This window comes from Rhinoderma darwinii, chromosome 2 (genome assembly GCF_050947455.1).
Source record: "Rhinoderma darwinii isolate aRhiDar2 chromosome 2, aRhiDar2.hap1, whole genome shotgun sequence".
Classification (NCBI taxonomy): domain Eukaryota; kingdom Metazoa; phylum Chordata; class Amphibia; order Anura; family Rhinodermatidae; genus Rhinoderma; species Rhinoderma darwinii.
In genome coordinates this window covers 286,692,674-286,716,997 of record NC_134688.1, presented here as the reverse complement: position 1 = coordinate 286,716,997, position 24,324 = coordinate 286,692,674, and the positions used below count along the sequence as shown (strand labels likewise).

General features: G+C 42.8%; 2 protein-coding genes across 4 annotated transcripts in view; one reads left to right on the top strand and one right to left on the bottom strand.

Moving 5' to 3' along the window:
* The window catches only part of SCMH1 (Scm polycomb group protein homolog 1), a 251,226-nt gene extending 235,649 nt beyond the window's left edge, over positions 1-15,577 (bottom strand). The window contains exons 1-2 of one of the 3 annotated variants that reach the window (XM_075853392.1): positions 15,438-15,577; positions 180-224 (exon numbers count right to left, since the gene is read on the bottom strand). The gene's annotated coding sequence lies outside the window, so the exon portion shown is untranslated. Of the gene's footprint in view, positions 1-179; positions 225-15,337; positions 15,355-15,437 lie in introns of those variants that run through there. The other 2 variants (XM_075853393.1, XM_075853394.1) reach the window with 2 other exon arrangements.
* Positions 15,578-16,778: 1,201 nt separating this feature from the next.
* The window catches only part of FOXO6 (forkhead box O6), a 61,640-nt gene continuing 54,094 nt past the window's right edge, over positions 16,779-24,324 (top strand). Inside the window, exon 1 of the mRNA XM_075853398.1 lies at positions 16,779-18,605. Within this exon, the coding sequence (XP_075709513.1) occupies positions 18,294-18,605 (312 nt within the window). The 5' untranslated portion in view covers positions 16,779-18,293. The remainder of the gene's footprint in view (positions 18,606-24,324) is intronic.

Sequence of the window (24,324 nt, the reverse complement as noted above, 5' to 3'; positions counted from 1 at the left end):
ATTTTCGGAACAGAATTAACACGCTGTGAATTTGAAAATCGTGCCGAGTTCTGTGCGGATTATTTCGGGTACATGTGGATTGGGCTTTCAAAACCCCATCCAAATGTATTGTATCCTACATTATCGTGTGTAATCATGGCTGAAAATCCACCAAAAAAAATTGTGACATCTAAACTCACCCTCTGTATGGTTGTGTGCATGAGGCCTGAGGCTGCGTTCACACACTGTTAAAAAAAAAAAAAAAAGATTAAAATCCGAATAACAATAAAGAGGAAATCTCAGAGTATTATAGTTCTAGTTCCTTAACGACCGATTAGGAGATGCTTTTGATAATGATAATGACTTCTAAATATATAAAAAAAAGTACTAAAAAATATAAATATAACTAAGGGGCAATTCACATATGTCCGGCTGTTTACCTCCAGCATGTTGAAGAAAAATCGGGAGGCAAACTGATGCTAGAACGGATCCCATAGCTTTCTATGGGATCTGTTCTGGCACAGGGGACAACAATTGTGGCGCCGTACGGCGCCGGACCCCCAGGGAGCCGGATCCAAAAACGCTACCTGTAGCATTTTGGTTCCTGGCGCCGTATCCTATCGATTTTAATTGTGGCCGGATGAACGCCGGGTGCTGCCGCATCCACCTTTTGGCAGAACCTGGCAGGAAGGTGGATGTGAGCTAGGAGCGGAATCCCCGGTCATAACATTGCCAACTGCAGACAACTACCCTCCCACCCGTCCCGGATTCAGCTGTGTTTGCGTCCTCGGAACGCAGACACAGTTGAACTTAATACTGAAGCAGGGAACGATCAGGTCCCTGCTTTAGAATAAGTTCAGAGCGGAGTAGAGGGAGCTCCTCTGCTCGCTGATAATTCTCCGGGCACAGCGCTACTTTAAGCGCTGTGCTCGGGGAAGCCCTTGCCATCACTGTCCATATATGGACAGTGACGTCAGTGGCTACTGATTGAGCGGAATCCCCGTCGGCGATGCTGTGGCCGGGGATTCCATTCAGGGAGTAATCCCTGACATCACTGTCCATATATGGACAGTGGCGTCAGGGGGTCCTCCGAGAGGGAATCCCCGGCCACAGCATCCGCATGCTCTGGCCGGGGATCCCTTTGCTAGAGGGACCTTCAGTGGCGCTATCTACAGTGGAAGGGGGGTATATATAGTGGGGGTGGCACTACACGGGGGCACTATGTGGCACAATCTACATGGGGCGCTATATGGCACAATCTACATGGGGCGATGTGTGGCGCCATCTACAGGGGGCGCTGTGTGGCGCTATCTACAGGCACTATATACAGGGGTGTGTGGCACTACCTAGAGAGGGCACTGCGGTATTATCTACAGGGGGTGTGGCAATATCTACAGAGGGAACCGTGGCATTATTTACAGGGGGTGTGTGACACTATATACAGAGGGCACTGCGATATTATCTACAGAGGGCACTGTTTCATTATCTACACATGAAATTCATCTGTTTTAAAAAATTTGTCAAAAACGGAAAACACAGAACGGATACAAAACGGCCATCAAAAACGGACCTAGACGAGCCCAGGAAACCAGCTACAAAATTATCTCTAGGTGGTACCTGGTCCCTTCTGCTCTACATAAATGGTACCCGTCTGTACCTGACACATCTTGGCGCTGTGGGGCGGCGGGGGGAATCCATGTCTCATATTTGGTGGAATTGCCCCTCCCTACGGAATTTTTGGGAGGCGATTCTTAAAATCATACTGGAGGTCTCGGGGGTCTAAGTCCCTAGTTCTCACGAAGTTCGCCCTTTTATTTATGTTCCCTATGCCACTACCCATTTACAAACGCTCCCTAATTAGGCACCTCCTTCAGGCTGCTAAATCGGTTATTCCCCGCAAGTGGAAAACGGCAACTCTTCCACTGTTGGATGAATGGTTTCATACAACGTATGGAAGACCTCCTGGCCCAATCCCCGGCTGCCTCTGCACGATATACAGATACGTGGTCTCCATGGCTTCAGTTTCTCTTCTCTCCCACCTACCGCACTGTAGTGGCCTGAGGCCCAATGCCCATTCTTCTCCACGAGATTTAGTCTCTGAGGGGACTACATGTGAGTGTGGAGGGGATTGCTGGTTTGCTCGCCCCACTCAGGTATTTATTAAGTGCATAGCTGCCTTTTCTTACTTTTATGTACCCATGATTATCCGGAGCTGGAGTCCAGGCTCACCATGAACTTCCCTGGTCTCTTCCCTGCCTTGTTTGTCTCCTATTCTATTTTTCCCTTTCTTTCTTTCTTTCTTTCTTTCTTTCTTTCTTTCTTGTGTCTATTCTGAGGGGTTATTTGCTTCTTGTGATTGTGCTCACATGCTATGGCCATTGCGTTTTAGGATGTATAGGAAGATGACTTATCGAACCCTGTTTTGTTTTTCTTACCACTTCTTCAGCAATACTCTTTACCGTTATGATTCCCAGATGGCTATTGCAGTGTGTGATCTTCATGGGTTGTCATGTTTATCCTTCTGTTTGGGGTGCGCCCTATTTGTCATGTTCTTTTTATTATGGGGACACATTTTCTCCGTATGTTTTTGTAAGTGTTTGTATCAAAACCAATAAAAAACTATGAATTAGAAAAAAAGGACCTAGATGGCTGTTTTTAACAGCCGACACCCAAACCCTGTGGTGTGAATCCCTGCGTGGTGTGGGGTGGGTAGGAGATGCAGGGTGGTATTGGGTAGCTGTAAAGGCGCCAAAAAGTATCTACTCCCTGAAGTTATGGCTAGTGTTTGGCGTCTTCGAAGATTTGATCTGAGGTCAGTGGACAGCAGCTGCCTTCTGGGCTCTCTCTCTCTCGGCGCCGGCTCTGCGCTGAATATGACACACGTGACATTACAACGTGTGTGTCATACTTCAGTGTAGCGCTGAGGCTGGAGCAGAGAAGGAGAGCCCTGACATGGTACACAAGTATCTAATCTATCATGTATCCAATCTATCACAAACTATGCACCACTCTTATAAAATTGGCACATTTTCAGAGCCTAGACTGCCTTTTTGGTGGACCATTGTGGTAAAAACTGATGTTAAAAACGGATGGCAAAAACTGATGACAACTAACGGTTTTGTAGTAAAAATCGTGAAAAAGCCTGATGGCAACTGATACATTTTTGCATCAGTTGTAATCACTTGAGAGACAAAAAAACTGATGCTGATTGATACAACTGATATATGTGAACGCACCCTAAGGGCCTGTTCACATCAGCGTTGGCTTTCCGTTCCGGGGTTCCGTCTGAGGTTTCCGTCGGGTGAACCCCGCAACGGAAAGTCAAACTGAAACCACAGCTTCCGTTTCCGTCACCACTGATATCAATGGTGACGGAAACATTGCTACTGGTTTCCGTTCGTCACCATTCCAGCAGGTTTCCGTTTTTCCGACGGAATTAATAGCGCATTCGACTCTGCTATTGATTCCGGTGTTAAAACGGAAACCTGCCGGAATGGTGACGAACGGAAACCAGTAGCAATGTTTCCGTCACCATTGATATCAATGGTGACGTAAACAGAAGCTGTGGTTTCAGTTTGACTTTCCCTATGCGGGGTTCACCCGACGGAAAACTCCGACGGAACCCCGGAACGGAAAGCCAACGCTTACGTGAACAGGCCCTTAGAAAGAAATTTGTATATTTCTTTACAACTGCGATTTCCCAGCTAAATGCTCTGGTATATGTTTTCATCATCCTTGAAGCTGTGTGGGTTGCCAACCTGCCCAGTTTTTTCAGAGGCTCTCTATGAACAATAACGTCCTGAAAGGACTGTGCTTGACGTCTGTGTAACCTGTACGCCATGGACACCGCTGACAAGCATTACGACCAGCACATGAAAATGTCGACAGGCGGACAACTCTACTGTAAGTCTAAAAACTGAACGCTTTTAGCAATTAACAGAGAAAAACGAACATACACGGACGGACAAGAGGCCCTCGCTGTGCTATTCATGAATATATTACAACCCTGCCACAACCCTACCACAAGCTGTCATGATGAATCCATTCTGCTGGACAAAACAGCACAGGGTCAGGGAAGGAGAGAACTAGGCCAGCACTTTGCATCTGTGATAGTGAGGTTACATTATGTATTCTATAAGTATGGAGAGCTGTCATATGAAACGGTCTTCAAGGAATAGACCCAATCACATAATGACTCTTTTATTAGATAAGACACTATCAATGCGGCAGAAGCATTACAGACAATTGCACTTAACATATTTCATGGATGTTTATCGTTAATATGCCATAAAATGCATTTAAAATAGGCTGTTGGGAAGGGATCCTTGGTGATTTGCAATGACAGAAGCATGAAATGAATAATGATTTACTGGATTAAAATCTTAGCTGGTTATTAACCAGAAAACACTATACCAATCTTTCTGGTCATTGATACCTGATAATAATTTATACCATAAGATCGACTTTGCTTTATATACGGATCAAAGGTTAAATCACATATATAATAGTGTTTCTGTATCTTGAAAGAGTTGATCAATGAGATTTATATTTCCTAAGCATTCTTGTGTTTCATCCGTTATCACCGATAGTACAGTACTAGTAACATGTACAGTTCTCGTACCATAGTGCAACACGGTCTTCAGGGTACAGCGTTATTGTACATTTACTTGTGTGAGTGATCCATTCAATAAATCACAGAGTACATGAACATATTGAATGAGTGAATACCGTGGAATGATCGCATTTCTATTTCATGCAGTCAGAAATTAAGCAGAATTAAAGAGCATTTTCCATAAAAAATAAAAAAAAAGTTGGCGATTTGTATGCGTTTTCTATTTATTTGTTTTCCGAAGTCATCTTGTGTCACGGGTGCAGTCACACGTGGCGTATTTGCCTCGTATTTCTGCAGCAAAAAAATATGTGTTACAGAATATTTTTCCCATTGCATTACATTGTAAATTTTTCTATTTTTACCATGCGGAAATACGAGGCAAATATGCCACGTGGGACTGCACCCTAAGGCCGGATTCACACGAGCGTGTGCGTTTTGCACGCGCAAAAGGTACTTAACAGCTCCGTGTGTCATCAGCATATGATGCGCAGCTGCGTGATTTTCGCGCAGCCGCCATCATTATGACACTCTGTTTGTATGTTTGTAAACAGAAAAGCATGTGGTGCTTTTCTGTTTTCATTCATACTTTTTACTGCTGTTGCGCGAATCACGTGCGTCACACGGAAGTGCTTCCGTGTGCTGCGCGGGATTTTCATGCACCCATTGACTTCAATGGGTGCGTGATGTGCAAAAAACGCACAAATATAGGACATGTCGTGAGTTTTACGCAGCGGACACACGCTGCGTGAAAATCACGGACTGTCTGAACGGCCCCATTGACTAACATAGGCTGGTGCGAGGCGCGTGAAAATCACGCGCGTTGCACGGATGTATATCACATTCGTCTGAATAAGCCCTTATGGTTTTAACTTGTCTGTGTAAGGGGGAGCTGCAGCAGCTCCCTGCGCTGCCATACAGATGCCATACACATGGCCATAATATGGCTCTATACAGCATTGTACAGTTATAATAGAGCACCCATAGAACCGTATAGGGTCTTACTATAGGGTCTTATTGTACCTCTCTGCATTCCAACAGAGGCATGCAGATTCCGTCCGAATCTGAGAAAGAAATCGTGGCATGCAAGATTAGATGACGTATCACGACATACAGCGATCCATGGAGCACCACATAAGCCTGCAGGGACTCCTTGTGCCACCCGTACAGCCTCCTGCACACGGCTCTGTGCTGTAATCATGAACATTGACCTTATCAGAGGCGACCGTTCTTGCAGGATGACCTAGGCAAGGTGTCGCAAATTTTTTTTATATATATATATATATATATATATATATATAATATTGATTTTAGCAGGTCATTAATTTTTTTTTATTTATTTGTGTTTTTGTGTTGTACTTTTTATTTTTTTTATTTCTTTTACTTCTCTATGGGGGCTGCCATTTTTTTTTTCATCTCTGTATGTGTCGATTAACAACACATACAGAGATGGAATACGGCAGCTACAGTGCATAGGAGTCAATGAACGGGAGCCGTTCCATTGCTTCTGCTCTCTGGTTCTGTACTGCGCAGACGCGGGTCAGAGTCACACAGCAGAGCAGCTGTTTGCAGGGAGATAGCAGGCACCATCATGAAGACCGTCTGCACTGCAGGTAAGGTGTGTGTCTCTGTCTGTCCCTCTTCTCTCACAGACCGCCGCTCTTGTGACCCCCGATGGCCCGCCCCGACGCCCCCCACCCCCGACGGGGCCCCCTATAGCCGTGCAGGACTCTGTATAAAGGACACATGATGTAACTGTCCTGGGAAAGCTGGGTGATAAACAATATGCCCGCTGTTAGTGTGGTACCCAGCTTTCCCAGACCCCTGAACGATAAATCTCTCTAGTTGTGCTGAGACTGAGAGGTTCATTAATCACATCCCCCAACAGTCTCAGCACAACTAGAGAGATTTACCGTTGAGGGGTCTGGGAAAGCTGGGTGACCACCATTACCACTCCTACTGGAGTGTGAGAGGTTTGTTAGTCACATCCCCAAACACACTCCAGTAGGAGGGGTAATGGTGGTCACCCAGCTTTCCCAGAAGCAGATATAACCAGGAAACGGTTGGATGGACGGGCTGAGGGTGCACAGGGTTTTTGGTGACCCCCTCTGTCATGTGATCGGACCTAGGTTAGCGGTTCTGATGCAGATGGGGTTCATGCGACTATAAATCTGTCCATAACAAGAGACAGTGCACTCAGGACAAGGCCGGCCCTCATGCCGTAGTTGTGTGGTTCTGTCTGGAGTGATGGCGGTGGGTGGCTCTGACACCCGCCTCCCCCGTCGGGTCATCTCAGGACAGAAGGAGTGTCCGGATTGGAGACACAGCGCTGCACCTGTCCTCAGGTTGTGTCTGGTATTGCAGTAAGTGAATAGGACAGAGCTGTAATACCACACACGACCTGAGGACAGGTGCGGCGCCATGTTTTCCTGGACGACCCCTTTAAGACTTTTCCTGTGCGCGTGTGTCTGACCAATCAGAGTCATGCACTCCTCTCCATTCATTTACACAGAGCATAGGGATCCTTTTAGATCAGTATGTGCTGTCTTATACTAACACATTAACAATACTGAAGTGTTTAGACAGTGAATAGACATTCCACAGGATGTCTATTCACAATCCCGGCACTTCGTTACGGTTTTTGTGGTAGTTACAGCAGAGCAAAGCGTAATCTCGCTGTAACCAGTCATTTACCGCGTAATCTCGCGAGATTACGCTTCCTCTGCTGTAACTACCACAGACAGAGTAACGAAGTGCAGAGATTGTGAATAGACATCCCGTGGAATGTCTATTCACTGTCTAAACACTTCAGTATTGTTAATGTGTTAGTATAAGACAGCACATAGTGATCTAAAAGGATCCCTATGCGCTGAGTAAATGAATGGAGAGGAGTGCATGAGGCTGATTGGTCAGCGTCATACACTCCCCTGTACAACGCCCACTTGGTCAATAGTAAAACACGCCCAGTTGTCCATTAAGAAACTCATTAGCATAAATCTAAAATCGCTAATAAAGTGGTGAAAATAGATCGTTTTTTTTAAATAAAAAGCACTGCTGTCACCTACATTATAGCGCCCATCTCCTTATGTAGGAGATAGGGCACTTATAATGTGCTGACAGAGCCTCTTTAACATACATATGTTAAGTATCTCCCAGTGCATATACTAAATGTGTACAAAGACTTTTAAGTTCAAAAACGCCAAGATAAAAAATTCAACAATTTTGTGTTATTCTAAAGCCCAAAAATGACTTTGTCCTCAAAAAAGGTTGCAAACAAAACGATATAACAGCTTATGAAGCCCTTGCCTGTCCGACCCTCACTATACATCAGACGTCTCTGTCTGACAGCTTCTCCCTGACAGCTTACTAAAACCTTTTTCTCATTTTTTCTCGGCATCCTGTGTCCCCCAGTCAGAGAGCCTATTCTTCCTGCTTTACACCCGCCTTTAAAGGGGTATTCCGGTTACCGGCTGTTTTTTTTAAAAAAAAAACACAACTAAATTATTATGCACCTGTAAGTTCTCTAATAAAACATGTGTGGCTGTTCTTCGATTCCCCTTTTGCTTACTAGTCCTTCTCAGTGAATTAGAATATCATCAAAAAGTTCATTTATTTCAGTAATTCAATTCAAAAAGTGAAACTCATATTATATAGATTCATTACACACAGAGTGATCTATTTACAGCATTTTCTCCTTTTGTTTTTTTTACAATAATTATTTTGTTTGTACTGTGTAGTATTTTTATATTTACTTTTTATGGTATTTATACTTTTCCATTTTTTTATGTTCTTTTCCTTTTTTTCATGCCTTCTTACATTTTATTTATTGGTGTGGATAAGCAGGATTGAACACATGAACAGGAGAATAGGGTGCAGAGGAGTCGGACATATGAAACATATAAGACAAGGATATCCGGGGCCTTGAAAAAACAAAGGGGGTGTAAAACAAATGAATGGGGACGATGGGGTGCAGGTAGTGGGACAGCAGAGGAGATATAACGGCGAAGCAGGAAATATAAGTAATAAGCCAATTTTATTTAACTTTTTTGTCCTCCCATTCAGCTCGCGCAGAAGGTGCACGGACAGGATGCTGCTGCTTTTATGCCGCTCCCTGCACTCAGAGTGATGATTGTCTTTTCAGTAGGGAGGCTAAACCTGCAGAACTGTGTCTGTCATTATGGGGGATAATACCCTAGTACTGAAGCAGTACAGTTCTATATGTCAGTTATTTATTTCCTACATGGTGCCAACATATTCCACAGCACTATATCCAGATGGCAATTACTCACATCAGTCCCTGTCCACATTGGGCCTCACAATGTAATTACCTGATCTCACACAAACAATAGGGTCAGATTCATAGAAAGCCAATTAACCTAGAAGAACGGTCTGAAATACTCCATATATCTGAGCCAGGTGTAGGCATCTTCTTCATAGGTTTCAGGGTGGAGCTGAGAGAAGTAAAAGGGTCTATTCACATGTTGGCAAAAAACGCGATTTGACAGCACCATGTGAATAGACCCAAAGCGTTACTAGAATTGTTTGTGTAATACTGTAGACATTGGCTATGGTCCTATTTTTTAAGTGTGGGAGGAAACCGGAACACGTGGACAACACTTTCTTTTAGACTCCCTAATTAATCATTTGTGAGTTTGCCAAGCAGCTTGAGGAATATCCTTGGGCTGCTGCTAAGCAACAGCAGATTCAGGCAACAGGTGACAACTCCAGATCTCCATGTTCTTTTGAAGATTAAGCATTGTCAAATACATAGAGATGTAGTGTATACTTATACGCACCCTGGAAACAGCCAGTCGAGGGACGGTAAGTGTATACATCAAGCACACACAGTAGATTTTACGAAAAAACAGTGGTCCCTCAAGTTACAATATTAATTGGTTCTGGGTCGATGGTTCTGGATGATTGTAAGTTGAAAATATTGTACTTGTATGTATTTATGGCGTGATTGGGAAATTATGTCTGATCATTTGAAACTAAGTGCATTTTGTTATGGATATTTTTCAATACATTTTATTTCAAAACATGGGCACGTTGATGGTCAGAGCGTTCATACAGTTGATCTGACCTAGATCAATAATCTGCATGGTCAACAATCTTAATCTAATAAACCCGCTTAAAATAGTGCTGTCTGATCATCCCTGAGAGAAGGTAGAGGGTGCTATGGCTTGTAGGGTAGAGGTAGAGGGTTCTATGACATGCTATACTCAAAGTACATGTCTTTATGCAGGTCAAAAGCAATAGGAAAAAGATAAGAACAGAAGAAAAAGGTTAGGCTGGGTTCACACCTGCGTTGAACCATTCCGTTGTTCTGCTCCATAGGGGAGCAGAACAAGGGAATAACGGAACCAACGGAACCCATTGACTTTAATAGGTTCCGTTGGCTTTCCGTCAGGGTGTCCGTGATTTTACCGGACACAATAGCACAGCATGCTGCGCTATTATCTCCGGTAAACTCTGCCGGAGCCTCCTACGCAGATGTGAACAGAGCCTTACAGGTTAAAAAAAAATCACGCAGGATTGTGAGGAGGCCAAGGCTGAGCTTCTGGGACACACTGAGACGATTTCCTTAAATATTTTTCAGTTTTAATTGTAATATGAAACAAAATAGGGAAGGAAGGGAAAGTGCTGGAATATTTTTTTTGTGCATTTTCTATGTTTAGTCCTTTAAAGGGAACCTGTCATGTTGAACATGCTGTCTGGTCTGTGGGCAATATGTTAAAGAGCAAGGGGTGCTAAGTGGATTAATATAAAGTTTTGTAGAACAAGAAAGATTCAGTATAAGGCTGGATTCACACGAGCACATCACGTCCGTAATGGACGGAACGTATTTCGGCCGCAAGTCCCGGACCGAACACACTGCAGGGAGCCGGGCTCCTAGTATCATAGTTATGTACGACGCTAGGAGTCTCTGCCTCGCTGCGGGACAACTGTCCCGTACTGTAATCATGTTTTCAGTACGGGACAGTAGTTCCACGGAGAGGCAGGGACTCCTAGCATCGTACATAACTATGATGCTAGGAGCCCGGCTCCCTGCAGTGTGTTCGGTCCGGGACTTGCGGCCGAAATACGTTCCATCCATTACGGACGTAATGTGCTCGTGTGAATCCAGCCGAACTTGTACGTTAATGCTTTACATCTCGTCTCACTGTGGGCCAAAGAGTCCAGTAGGCAGTCTCACTCAGTGATTGACAGCCTTCCCTGTAGGTGTACATACAGATATAACTGTCAATCACTGAGTTGCACCTCCCACTGGACTCTGCTGATAACTACAGTGTATTTATTTATTTTTTACTTTTATTATTTGCAAACTTATGTGCATTTTTCTATATTTGCTAATTTGGCTATACTTGCCAAATGGTCGGTGACTCTTTCTTTTCACTCTATGTGGTGTAATGTTTTCTGTATGACGCTGTCCAATCAGCATACACTTTCTCCCCATTCCCTGCCCAGCAACACAGCCCAATCTTATAGTATACAGCTTCCAATCCCGACTGAGTTTTCAACTGGCGATATCTCCAGTTGTTTAACAGCTAGAACAGCGATGAAAGATTAGAATCTCATCTTTCATATGCCACCAGAACCACTGTTCTAGGTGGTCCATAGGCTGAGATATGGCTGTTTGAAGTAATCCCCCTTCCCACCAGCCTCAGTCTCTCACACTGTGTGAAGCAGCTTCATGCTGATAGGACAGTGTCAGACGCGGTGAGGTAGCTCCACCTCAGGAGAATCACTGCTGTTTACGCCCATTTGTCAAATATAGGCTAATTTGCATATTCAGAAAAATGCTCATAACTTTTAAAATAATAAACTTTTTGGAACACAATTTTCACTAGCATTATCAGTGTGACTGCGCCTATTAGACTAGCTAGCAGATTGGGCATTACTAAACTAGTGACAGAGCCTCTTTAAATGGTTTTCCCATCTTGGACATTTATGGCATCTCCATAGGATATTCTATAAATATCTGATAGATGCGGGTCCCTTATCTGAGACCGGCAGCAATCTGTAAAATGGGGCTCCCTGACCCCCATCCTACCTTCTCTTGCTGTCACTGCTCTCCAGCCACTGACTAACGATGTGGCCGGGAGTACAAAAACAAAGCCGAGTTCTCTGAGCTACACTGTTTCCGTACCTCCCCTATAAGTGAATAGGAACCCCGGAAACAGCGTAGCTCGTCGCTGTTGGGCTGAGTTCACACGGGGCAGATACGCTGCGTAAAAGTACGCAGCGTATCCGCCCTCTGCTCCGCAGGGAGTTCCGTGTGAAAAAACGCACCAAACTATGGTGCAGTTTTTCACCCGGAATGTCCGCTGCGGAAAACTGCAGCATTTAGCTGGCCTGCTAGCAAGAGACCGCTGTGATTGGCTGCAGCAGTCACATTTGATCAAACGTCATCCCAGGAAGCCGCCCTGGAGGAAGAAACACAGACTTCTGGGTAAGTATAAGATTTTTATTTTTTTTCTGAGTTGCGGTTTTTGCGGTGGAATCGGCGCAAACCCGCTTCAAAAAACGGAACTGCTATTTGTTGCAGGTTTTATCTCCCATTGAATTCATAGGGGAAAACCCGCAACAAATAAGCAACGTTTACGCAAATACAATTCACATGCTGCGGAATAAAATTCCGCACATATGTAATTTTCTGATCGTTTTTTTATGCAGAAAATTTATTTATTTATGCAGCGCGTGGATGAGATCCATTCACTCTGCTGCTACTGTATTTGCTGCAGATTTTCCGCAACGCAGTATTTACGCAACGTGTGAACTGACCCTTACAGTTTTTCACGTCCGATGTGCATCCGTGCTCTGCGGGACGCGTTATCACACATCCCCCATAGACTAGAGTCGTCTATGGAGAGATGTGTGAAGCGTGAAAAAATAAGACGTCCTATTTTTTCACGGGCCTTTCACACACTCCGTTGAAACAACGGCCGTGTGAACGGCGCCATTGAATTACATTAGTTTGCATGACGGCTGTTGTTTTAACAGCCGTCACATGGACGTATAAGACGTTCGTGTGAATTAGGCCTTAGACTAGATTCACACGAATGTGTCTGTTTTGCGCACGTAAAAAACGCAGTGTTTTTTTTGCTTTGCAGTTCCGTGTGGCATCCATGTACGGTGTGCATCTGCGTTTTTTTTTTGCGCGTATGTCATGCCAAAAAAACTGAGTGTGTTTTTTTTTCTCATTTCTTTAGCAACTGGTGCATGAAAAACATGGACAGCACACAGCTGTCATCCGTGTGCTGTCTGTTTTTTTCACGCACCAATTGACTTCATTGCGTGGTGCGCAAAAACGCACAAAAATAGGACATGCAGTGAGTTTCACGCAACGGACACACGCTGCGTGAAAAACAACGCATGTCTGAATAGCCTCATTGAATTTCATAGGTTCGTGTGGTGTCCGTGAAAAAACGGACAGCACACGGACGTGAAATCCGCTCGTCTGAATCAGGCCTAACTGTGTTGTGTATTTCAGTGCAGAATTTCACATAGTATTAGTCTATGACGAAATTTCATATCCAAAATCTGCAACATATGCAGAAAAAGTTGCAAAAATACTTTTCGGCAAAATTTCACACGGAAATGTAAACCATTTATGTGTTGCAGATTTTGTTTTCCCACCATAGTAATACATGGTGTAAATTACTGCAGCGGAATTTTCTGCGACTAAACTTTTGTCACTTGTGGGTGCATCCTAATGCCGTTCCACTACCTGATAAAGTCTGGAAAAACACAGGTACAACAAATATGTCCTTCTATTCCTATTCTCTTATCTCAACATATCGTGAGATGTGTGGCACGAGATGACCAGCTGTGAAAAAAACAGCATTATTTTGCCATACTCTGTTACAAGATATTTATGCCATCTGTGTTAATGTGGGCCACCCAGAGGTTGTGGTGTAAAGTTGCAGCCTGTCAAGGGTTTTGCTAACATGTCGTGATATTGTATTGAATTGATTTCATGAGAAATTCATTGTTGCCAGGACAACCATACGACGCCTGAAAAATCTTGTGCATGGCTTCTATTATGTCCCATTCTCACACACACACACACACACACACGCGCGCGCGCGCGCACGCACACACATGCACGAACACTTTTCCTGCATTGTTGTTTTTTTCTTGTAAAATAGACCAAGAATTTTCACATTTTTATTGCATTTTTTACTAGCAGTTTTGGTGCCGTTTTTTCTAATCATCACATTTTTAACATGCAGGTGTTTTTCAAGTTCTATAGAGAAGCCTTAGGCCCCATGCACACAAACGTATTTTTGTGGCCGCAATTCACTCGCAAATCTGCGGTTGAATTGCGGCCCCATTCATTTCAATGGGCCCATGCACACGACCGTGGTTTCCACGGTCCGTGCATTGCCCAAGATCAGACATGCCTTATTACGGCCGTCCAGGCTCATAGAAATTAATGCACGCGGCAATGTGCACGGGCCGTGATTTGCGGGTGACCCTCCGCGGCCGTCCAAACCGCAAGTCACGGTCTGTGCACACCACTACGGCATGAAAAACAGCTGAAAAAATGCCATACCAAAAGCAAACTGCGTTTTGAAAGAAACGCCACAGACAAAAAAAAAAACACAAACCAAAAAGCCTGAAAAACACCATAAACTCCCCCAAAAAAAACATTGATTGTAAGGATTTTATATTTCACTATAGGCTTTTAGCTAACATCGGCAGCGGCAAATCCGGCTGAAAGTTCACACGCAATCAAACACGATTTGGTGCGGACATTCGGCCTGAATTCCCTGTGGTATCTGGGTCAGATTTGCTGCAGAGTTTTTCCCAGCAAATCCGACCCGTGTGCAGGGGGCCTTCACACGGGGTCTTTTGCCGAGTTTTTTGACGCGGAAACCGCGTCGCAAAACTCGGCAGAAACGGCCCGAGAACGCCTCCCATTGATTTCAATGGGAGGCGTCGGCGTCTTTTTCCCGCGAGCAGTAAAACTGCCTCGCGGGAAAAAGAAGCGACATGCCCTATCTTCGGGCGCTTCCGCCTCCGACCTCCCATTGACTTCAATGGGAGGCAGGAGAAAGCGTATATCTCGCTGTTTTATGCCCGCGGCGCTCAATGGCCACAGGCGAAAAACGGCGCGATAATTGCTGTTCACACGGAGTATTTTGGGGGAGGAATATCTGCCTCAAAATTCCGTTTGGAACTTTGAGGCAGATATTCCTCCCCCAAAATACTCCGTGTGAACATATATAAAACGGGTTTTTCTGGGACTTTGATTACCTATTTTTAGGATCCGGTGAGCATTGCGGCCTCATTATTGCTTACTCCGTACATTCGGTAGTGGCCGCGCCGGGCAAAACCGCTACTGCAGTACCAGACAAAGCCGCCACTGAATGTACGGAGCTGTGCCTGGTAATCTATGGAGAGGCCGGAGCAGCGCTCACTCGAGTGCCGCGGCCCCCTTAATCAGTCGCACCCTCACCGAAGATGTAATTATTATTATATAGCCCCATTAGAGAGAAGAAAATGCCAGGGCTCCGCGGTGCCACCTTCTTGCACACCCAGCAGCATTTAGAGGTTTGCAGCTGGCACCACTGTCATTCCCAGCAGTGGTTTTGTCCCCTCCTTTTGCATATGGTCATAGCCCAATACAAACACAGACCTGTCCCCATTAATGACACAGCATGCAGAATGTCAAGGTTTCATATGATATACATCCAATGCACATGCGTTTTACACGTATACAATAACTTCATGGATAATCACGTGTCACAGCCGAGCAGGTTTTACGCGCCCACTGACACAGATAGACACAGCAGTGTGCACCAGGCCAGAGCCATGGCCGTTACCCGTGGCAACTACTTACAACAGTCTGGTGACGCCAGACAGAGGGATTTCCTGAACACGCCTCCTTTCCGACCGGCTCCCGAGCAGCCCGCCAATCCCAGCAGGTGGAATGGTTCTACATCACGGCCCATCAGTGAACAATGAGGCGTGGCGTAGCGTGCGTCCTCCAGTAATTCAGTTCTCATTAAGCAGAGAGCCAATCGTATTAGTGGGCGGTGACGGAACGTCTTGTCTTCACACCCACGTGGCCGAACGGGGCGGGGTCACTAGTATCGACGAGAAATGAAGTCTCTAGACGTCTAGACCCGCCTTTAACCCCGCCCTTTGTCAGTTCAGTGAAGGTAGCGCGGTTATGCGGGGTGTCAGACACAGAAGCCAGTGCCCGGCTTTTCTGGAAGCCGCCTGTCAGCTCCCAATAGATTGCACGCAGCCTGCCTGTATATGCAGATACATGAATACGATGTCGCTCATATCCCCCTTTTACGATCTCACTCTTTGTGCAAAAGGTGTGTAATATTGATGCCAGAAACGGCATATAATAACTGCAATGCCATGTCCTATGACAGATACCGGAATACAAAGGGTTATACAAAGGGTAGATCAGATTATTGATAACATTCATAGAAGCCATTCCTAGATATGTAGCTATAAATACACCATATAACGTTTCACGCTTCGTAAAATGGCGTAAGCGTGTCGCAAAAGTTGGCGTCACAGCGTGGCATTTAATACGAGATATTATTCATAGTAATGAGACCTTTTTGCAGGGCAGAAAACATTGCCCACCAACGACCGAGGCGGGTGGTAACAGCTCTACTACGCACAAGTCATTTCCGTGTCGTGCGACGTTTTAAAAAATTCAGCACCTTTGCCGAACACGAAAGTGTCTCCATTCACACTAAGCGTCATCGCTTTGCGTTAACTTATAATGGGATCCATATGGTTTCCGTTTTTTATTTCGATGCGTAATATAACTACGGACTATACCATTCTGCCCCGTAATGGGGCAGCAACGCAATCCTAATGTAACGGACCCTAACTCGTATACGTGATATTGTTGCTTCCGTGTAATATTTCATGCACGGTATAGTGGATGTATACAGTGTATCAGTTGTGAGAGGTTCTTTATTATTTCTACATTGTTAGCTTTCTATCTGGAATTAATGTGAAGTTTACGGGTGAAATGTATGGGTGTCTTTTTCTGGGCACCTATAGATGACATATTTGTCAGCCTTGTACAAATCCCAGCCAGTCTCTCATGTAAGAGGAGGAGGAGGAGGAGACAGGAGAGGAGGAGCGAAGGCTGCATCTTATTTATTTATTTCTCTCTGTCTCGCTCCCTCTCTCTAAATGCTTAAGGTGAAGAGTGCAGAACAAGCCGATCCCAACACATGGTTTAATCCTGCTCTGTCCCAGGAGGAGAAAGACCCGGAGAGCGAGAGAGATTCCCAAAGAGAGAGACGAGAGGAGCGTCTTCCCTACCAGCACTGGCAAGCAGGTGTGAACCCCCCTCCTCTCACACCCAGCTTCTACTATTCCTCCGCTCCCAGTCAGGGATCCCCTGCAGATCCCCCTGCTTTTTCTGTGGACTCCTATCGCAAGAATTGGGGAGGGGGGGGGCAGTGGAGAACGTACCCCATTAATTCCTCATTGGCTATCTTTACAATGACAATGAGTCTTTCAGCGCCTTTTTCCGAAACCGCAGCATGTCCCCACGTGTGGCTCCGGATTGTAGTAGGGGGGCACGAGTGAGCATTTTGAGAAGGGGGCTGTGTATTACTAGCAAGTAATACGGAATATCACAAAGATATAATCTGGAACCACCCCGGATTCAAGAATTGCGGAGAGAAGCAATGATATTCTTATTAAAGGGTGACTTGTAAATTAAAAAGAGGGCACTTTGTGCTCCCCACCACCACCACAGCTCCCACCCGTCAAATTTTGGGGGCCGAAGGAATTGTTCGCTTTGAATTTTAATAAGGATTTTTTTTTTTTTTTTTTGCTTTTTTTCTTCATCTATAGAACATCTGTTGCTGCAAAAGACTGATAATAGACACCTCTTTGGACAGATTTCAAACACACCTCCCTTTCTTTTAAATGCACAGAAATCTTTTTATAGATCGTATCTGGAATTGACGTTTTTGCCAAAATTGCTGTGTTGTATTTAACCCCAAATAGCCACTCTAGGGAACAAATTGATCATGATATTTCTAGAAGAAATCGCATCAGTAATGCACAAAAGAGCATAATATTGTATCCTGCAAACATCTAAAATATGTGTTTTTCTCAAGTTCACCTTCGTTTGTGTGGAGCTGGTTATCAGGGGGTTAATATTAGCCGTTTGCTACCTGCTTATGTAGCCTGTCATTCTAGTGAAATTAGTTTACGGTAATTATTACAATTGGGTAAGCATTTGGCAGACAATATAGGTTCTGACTTTCGAGTTCTTACTGAGCCCTTGACTGAATTTCTGTGTAACTATTCCTTCTCGGATCATTTTTGAAGACTTAAATACTAAAATATCATTTTTCTGCAAATTAAAAAATCTGTTGTTAAAAATAATGACAAATTTTGCCGATGATTAGAAAAATTCTTCGCAAAATAGCCTCTTAAATGAGCCTTTTGATTTTTGCCAGGTTGAGACTGATTTCCAAATCTACATGCAAATCTATTTTTTAATAATTCAGTGGCTTGTCTGTAGGTGATCTTAGAGACCCTTTCCCGCAGTCTTACAGTAGTCTCTAAACTTACATATTTTTGGCTTAATAATTGACGCCCCTTTGTTCTTGAGACTTTTTTGCTGGATGACGATTTTCAAATGCGGATTTAAGTACTATTTTTGTTGAAGACAGAAGGGTAATTTTGAGAGCCAGTGATGGAGAAATTGGAGGCTGAATCAGATGTGGAGCCTCAGGGTCGCCCTCGTTCTTGCACCTGGCCTCCGCTTCCCGAATCCTCCTCGGATTTGCCCTTGCCTCCTCCTGGCCTGGACCCAGGGCAGATGCGAAAAGCCAAGAGTTCACGAAGGAATGCATGGGGTAACTTGTCTTATGCTGACCTCATCACCAAGGCCATAGAAAGCTCACCAGACAGACGTCTGACACTTTCTCAAATCTACGACTGGATGGTGCGATTTGTACCATACTTCAAAGATAAGGGCGACAGCAACAGCTCTGCCGGTTGGAAGGTGAGCATTCTCCATTGGGTTTATAAGGGTGGTTGGCAAGGGTTCGAAATATTAATAATCATAGATGTCAATTCATAGTATGATCTAATATGAATATAGGTCAGGTAAGTCCAGGTGAATGTGTATTTGGCAACGGAAATGTGGTAATATATAAGTATCTAATGTTTGGCTGAATTATCTGAGCTCCTGTTGTGTGAAGAATATAAAAAGGGCAGCAAGTCATGGGCAAGAGTGTCAAGGAATGGTATAGGGTTGCGTTGTTACTTTTTTTGAACCTGTAAATATGTGAAGAAATATATTTTTGTCAACAGATAGGGTGGCCAAGCTATACATTTAGAAGCAATAGGGTATAGCTATCAGCTGTGTAAGCAAGATATTCGATGGAGTGCTTTTTATAAATGTGAATGTATCCGTTTACTATCAATTAATGTATGGATTGATATAGATGTATGAATATTTCAGGGTCAGTTACTATCTAGGTAAGTCAACCATACATGGAAGGCATAATCTTATTTAATGCCCCCAGGTGAATGCTCGCTCACAAGACCATTTCATTTATGGTAGTTATAGGATGATGATATACCTACCTTCCGACCAATACAATAAATACTAATATAATGCAACTACTAGTAGCCGAATAGAGAGTCAAGTGTATACAGTCTACACCTTGTGGGGAAAATACTTTCCTTTCTGAGTATACTGTATGCTTGATATCTTCCTGTGCAAGAATTGTTTCCATTGAGTGGATCTTTTGGAATTTCATCTTCAACTGATATCACAACAATAGTGCCACTTTTTGTTGTTTTTTTTTTTTTATATGTAGAAGCAAATTTTAGAAATGGTCATACCGAGTATCTGAATATTAATATATTTGGTTGATACAAAAAGGTACATGAAGAAACAGTCATTTCTTGTCCAGTATGAAAAAAATCGGAATCAAACCAATACGACTACTTTGAATGTTATCTTCAAAATTTCCTTTCCACCACTCTTCTTCCTCTTTGTATACTTTTCTCTATAGGCTATTTTTGTCTGGCTTTTGAGGTTGACACCTATTAGTTAGCTCAAATTTTGTTTTCTTGTGAAGACACTGATGTAGACAGCATATCCACTATCCTAGTTTCTTCCCTGACTATGATATAGGCAGAAGAGAGATCTGTAGGATATAAGGTCTGCTTGGACTAAATGTTGGACTAACTTGGACACTGAGTTTATCACTCCCACTGTAGGGTAACATAGAAACATCGCAACTATTAAGGTTAAAAGTTTTCTCTCCACTGCTGTGAGAGAAAACAAAGCAATAAAAAAAAATTGGGCAGTGTTGCTTTTATTCTACTGTTACAACAGTAAATGATGTTAAGTTCCATTTGGTCTACAGCTATTGAAGCCCATTGAGGACACCTTCTAAGAATGCTTCTATAGTATGTGTCAGGTTGAAATAACATATTTGTTGGTGTGAATCAATGTCGGCGCATTGCTTCTGAACATTTTAAATAGTCCTACTAAACTAGTGACCTCCCTTGCCACCAGGTAATGGTGCTCTGCACTTACCACAAGTTGAGTTGTAGAGCAGTAGGTGGATGCTCTTAGAGGTTCTTCTGTACTGTCAGAGTTTCTTCATCGAAACAGTTCAGGAGGGTTTAGACCCTTGATTTATGTATTTTCCATCGAAAAGCATTCGTAGAATGACCTTCTTCCAATTAAACCATACTGAATGTTGCTTCAACCTATTAGTAGTATCCAGAAGTTGAAGCTCCCAATTGACCACCAAGCAATTTTCGACAAATGTTCAAGGAATTGGTAAAGATTACAAGAGTGCATAATGCAGGAAATTATCAGATTAGTTGCTCTTTTCTGAAACAATAGACTTATTTTTTTTAATATAACTTATTTTTAACACAATTAGCACAGGATATGGCTTCTAAATGTAATTCATATTTGAATATGGAAAGTAGTGTAGAAAAATATCCCATAGATTCCAGCAGATAAGAACATCAAAGCTTAGGAATGAGAAATCAATGGGCATAGATGAAAAATGGCATATTTATGGACATTTAATTCAAGTATGGAGGTTGATCAAGTTTTCACTTGACGGTTAATGATTTGTTGGTTGCTACCCTGTACAGTACATACAAGATATTTGCACCTTATTGGAAGTTGGAACATAACTCATTTGTATGATCTGTCTACTAATAGTGTTCTAAAATATCATCTGAAACCTCACGGATCCACATTGGGTTTTTTTTTTCTAGAAACATAGCGTTGGTGGGTAGGAAACAACGTAATTTTTAAGATTTTAGAGATTGCGAATGACGATCGAAGTTACTTATTGGTAAATTTCAAAACAAATGTCAAAATTTGGTTGGTCTTTACCGATAAACAATATGAATATAGCATTTCATTTAGTGAACATTTCTGAATTATGGTCAGATCCGGCAAATTCTCCAGTCTTCTGTCATCTTTACAGAAAGAAACTAGAGGTGTTTGATTTCTAAGCACTTGTATTAGCTGGGTGAACTCTTCATGGGTATATTGGTACATACTTTTAAAATATCTTGAGCAGAACATCCAAATAAACGCAAATACAATTTGGCGATGACCCAGCAAACCATAGACAGTTGGCACCATCTTTAATTGTATATTTCAGTATTTTATACTTTGCGGAGCTCTTGACTTCTTCGCCGATCTTAGCTGGGTCCCTGGTGTTTTACCAGCATCATCTTCAGCAGCCCCTTGTGTATGGCAGGTTCTTGGATTTACAGGCTGGACTATTCCTGGATTTGGTATTTATATCCCAAGTCCGCAGTTGTTTTATTCATATCTTTAGGGAGTTTCACTCTCATGAATGCTGATTATTAATCCATATTATTCTTTCATTGCTAGGTATTTTATGTTTATTGATCATAAATGTTGCCGTGTATAAAAGGGAATCTGTCTCCAAATATTTTATTTCCGTAGTTATATGCAGATATTCATTTTGGGAAAATTGGTCCACTCATTTTGATAAATAGAATCCAATATTTTTAGAAAATCAAGTCAAATTTTTCGGTATAGGAAACAAGAAGGGCGTTCGAGTTGATTTGAGAGAGGTGCTCGTGGACACAAGAATGTGTGTAGTGGACATGGCCTCCGAATTATTACCCAGTATTCATTGAATGGTTCTTCCTATGTATTAAATCTCGAACCCACATTTTCCGTTGAAAGTTGTGGGTCATTCCTTTTAGAAAACATGTAAGGCACTTATATAACCCTCCGGTAGTTTGACTGAAGTCGCCACTATGATACGAAAATGATTTGTATTTTCACGTTTTATAGTTCATTGTAACCGCTTGTACTGTGCATTTTGTGTTGAAGAAGATGTCTAGATCAGATTGTCTTTTTTTTCTCTGTAGGGTGACAGAGTGCACAGGAGTTTGTCACTCCTAAGTAGATCAGTCTTGTAAGGATTTAGTGTTGCTTAATATTCTTTAACCAGCTTATTAGGGGCAGATCCTAGGCAGGGAGAATTAGTGACAATCATTCCTTTAAATGACAGATGGATGTATAGAAATACTGGTCATCCTGAAAAGATTACATAATAAAGATAGGCTAATTATAAAAGGAGCGCTATGTGCTGTAGTAAATATCCGCGCTAACAGTACAAAGTCGACATACTGTGTTATCAGGTTTTGAAAATCAAAAAGCAGTATAAGGCCAATGTCACCATTGTATAGAGTTTATTTTTCTAAAGGGGACTATATAATTATTTGTATGTATACTTAGCAGCATTATAGGTACAGGCAGTTATCTATATGTTCCCACAAATTAGATTGGTTTCTCAGCTGTATAAGGCCACATGTCACAATTTTTCACAAATTTTCGCAAGGGTAGTTGTTTTCATCCACCATAGAAACTCCTGGGATCAGACAACAGGGATAAAATAGTATGACTGTGATGCATGTTGGACTACCTTAAGCTGGCATACTCATAATACGTTTAGTTTTTTTCAGATTCCGCATTCAATTCTGTTTGTATCAAATTTTTGTCACCAACAAATTTATACATTCTGGAACTGAAGACTTCAGTGATGTGAACAGCTGTCACAGATAGAGATAAGATAAAAATAAAGTCCGTTTTACAATTTTCTGCCGTCTTCTATCACATTAATGGCCAGCTTTACTTCAAGTTCTAATGAAGATGGAGATTAGAGGTCAAAGCCTAAAGCTGGCCATAGACAGGAGATTTTTATCAGCCAATCCTGCCAATTTCAGTGGGATCTGCCAACAATCTCATATCTATGTTGCCTTTTTTATAGTCCAGACATGTGGAATGTGGGATTGGCTGGATTGGATTCAACCTGCCAAATTCTTTTTTCCGCTGGGAGATAAGTGACACCCAAATTACCTGAACGCCGCTTATCCTTTTTACATAGAAGCTGTATTCTTCCATCTAAGTTGATTCTGTCAGTTCAGCTGAACTGACGGCTCCTGTAAAGGCTGGTCAGAATCCAGGTAAGAACGATCACGTCTAAGTTGATGATCTTAGATGTGATCATTATTATTAGTGTGAACTCACCCTAAAGAGACTGTACACGTCTGTATACGTTCATTTTTTTGCCTTTGGTATCAACCTATGTGTCTAATCTAGACCAAAAATGTGGTGTTAATATGTTCCAAGTACTGTCAAAACTTTATTAGAGACTGTATAGAGTGGTACATGACTATTACCTTTATGACCCCAAAAAGTCTAAACTCTAAAACTCTAAAATGATATAAACAGCTAAAAAAAAAAAGTGTGGTGGGTATAATAAAGTGGGATTGGCATATGTTTCGCTGTTGAAGTGTAAGGGAATTTCAGTGTATGTCTTATCCACATAAGACATTCTGGTGTTTGTGGTTGTGTTTATTCTATTTTTAATCATATATTATAATCATATAACAGCTTTTTTTTTAAGGCTATCTTCACACAGACTTTTTTGACGAGTTTTTTGATGTGGAAACCGCATCGCAAAACTCGTCAAAAACGTCCCGAAAATGCATTGACATCAATGGGAGGCAGAGAAAGCGTATCTCGCTGCGTTTTATGCCCGCGGCGCTCGATGGCCGCGGGCGAAAAACAGAACATTGCTCAGGGCGTCACACTGTCTCCGGCGTCATGCTTTCTTCCCATAGTGCATCCTGGCATCATCTCTTCCCCATTGATCCATGGTGCAGTTCTGGTTCTCACGTGCCCATTATAGGCGCTTTTGGCATGAACATGGGGAGGATGGGCTCTCTGACCGGTCTGCAGCTAAGCAGCCCCACACGCAGGAAACTGCGATGCACTGTGTGTTCTGACACCTCTCTCTCAGATCCTGCATTAACACGTTCAGCAATTTGTGCTACAGTAGCTCTTTTGTGGGATCACAATTTGGCTCTTGGTTCACTTGATGACTAATATATCTCATCCCTTGACAGGTGCCATTGTAATGACATAGTCATAGTATTATTGTTATGGCTGGTCAGTGTATACATCTTAGCTATAATCTTCTAAAAAGGACAAATATTACCTTGAACATTGAATATTACCTTGCATATTTCGCATCCAATAACCTATGCAAAGTCATAGAATTTGACGGCAGTAGGCTAGACATTGTGACTCCTGAGTCTGTTATCTTGGACCACCACTAATTTCCAGAATAAAAGGACTGAATATTGCATTTAAACCCATTGACCCTTCTCAGAGATTTCTGTTACTGAAA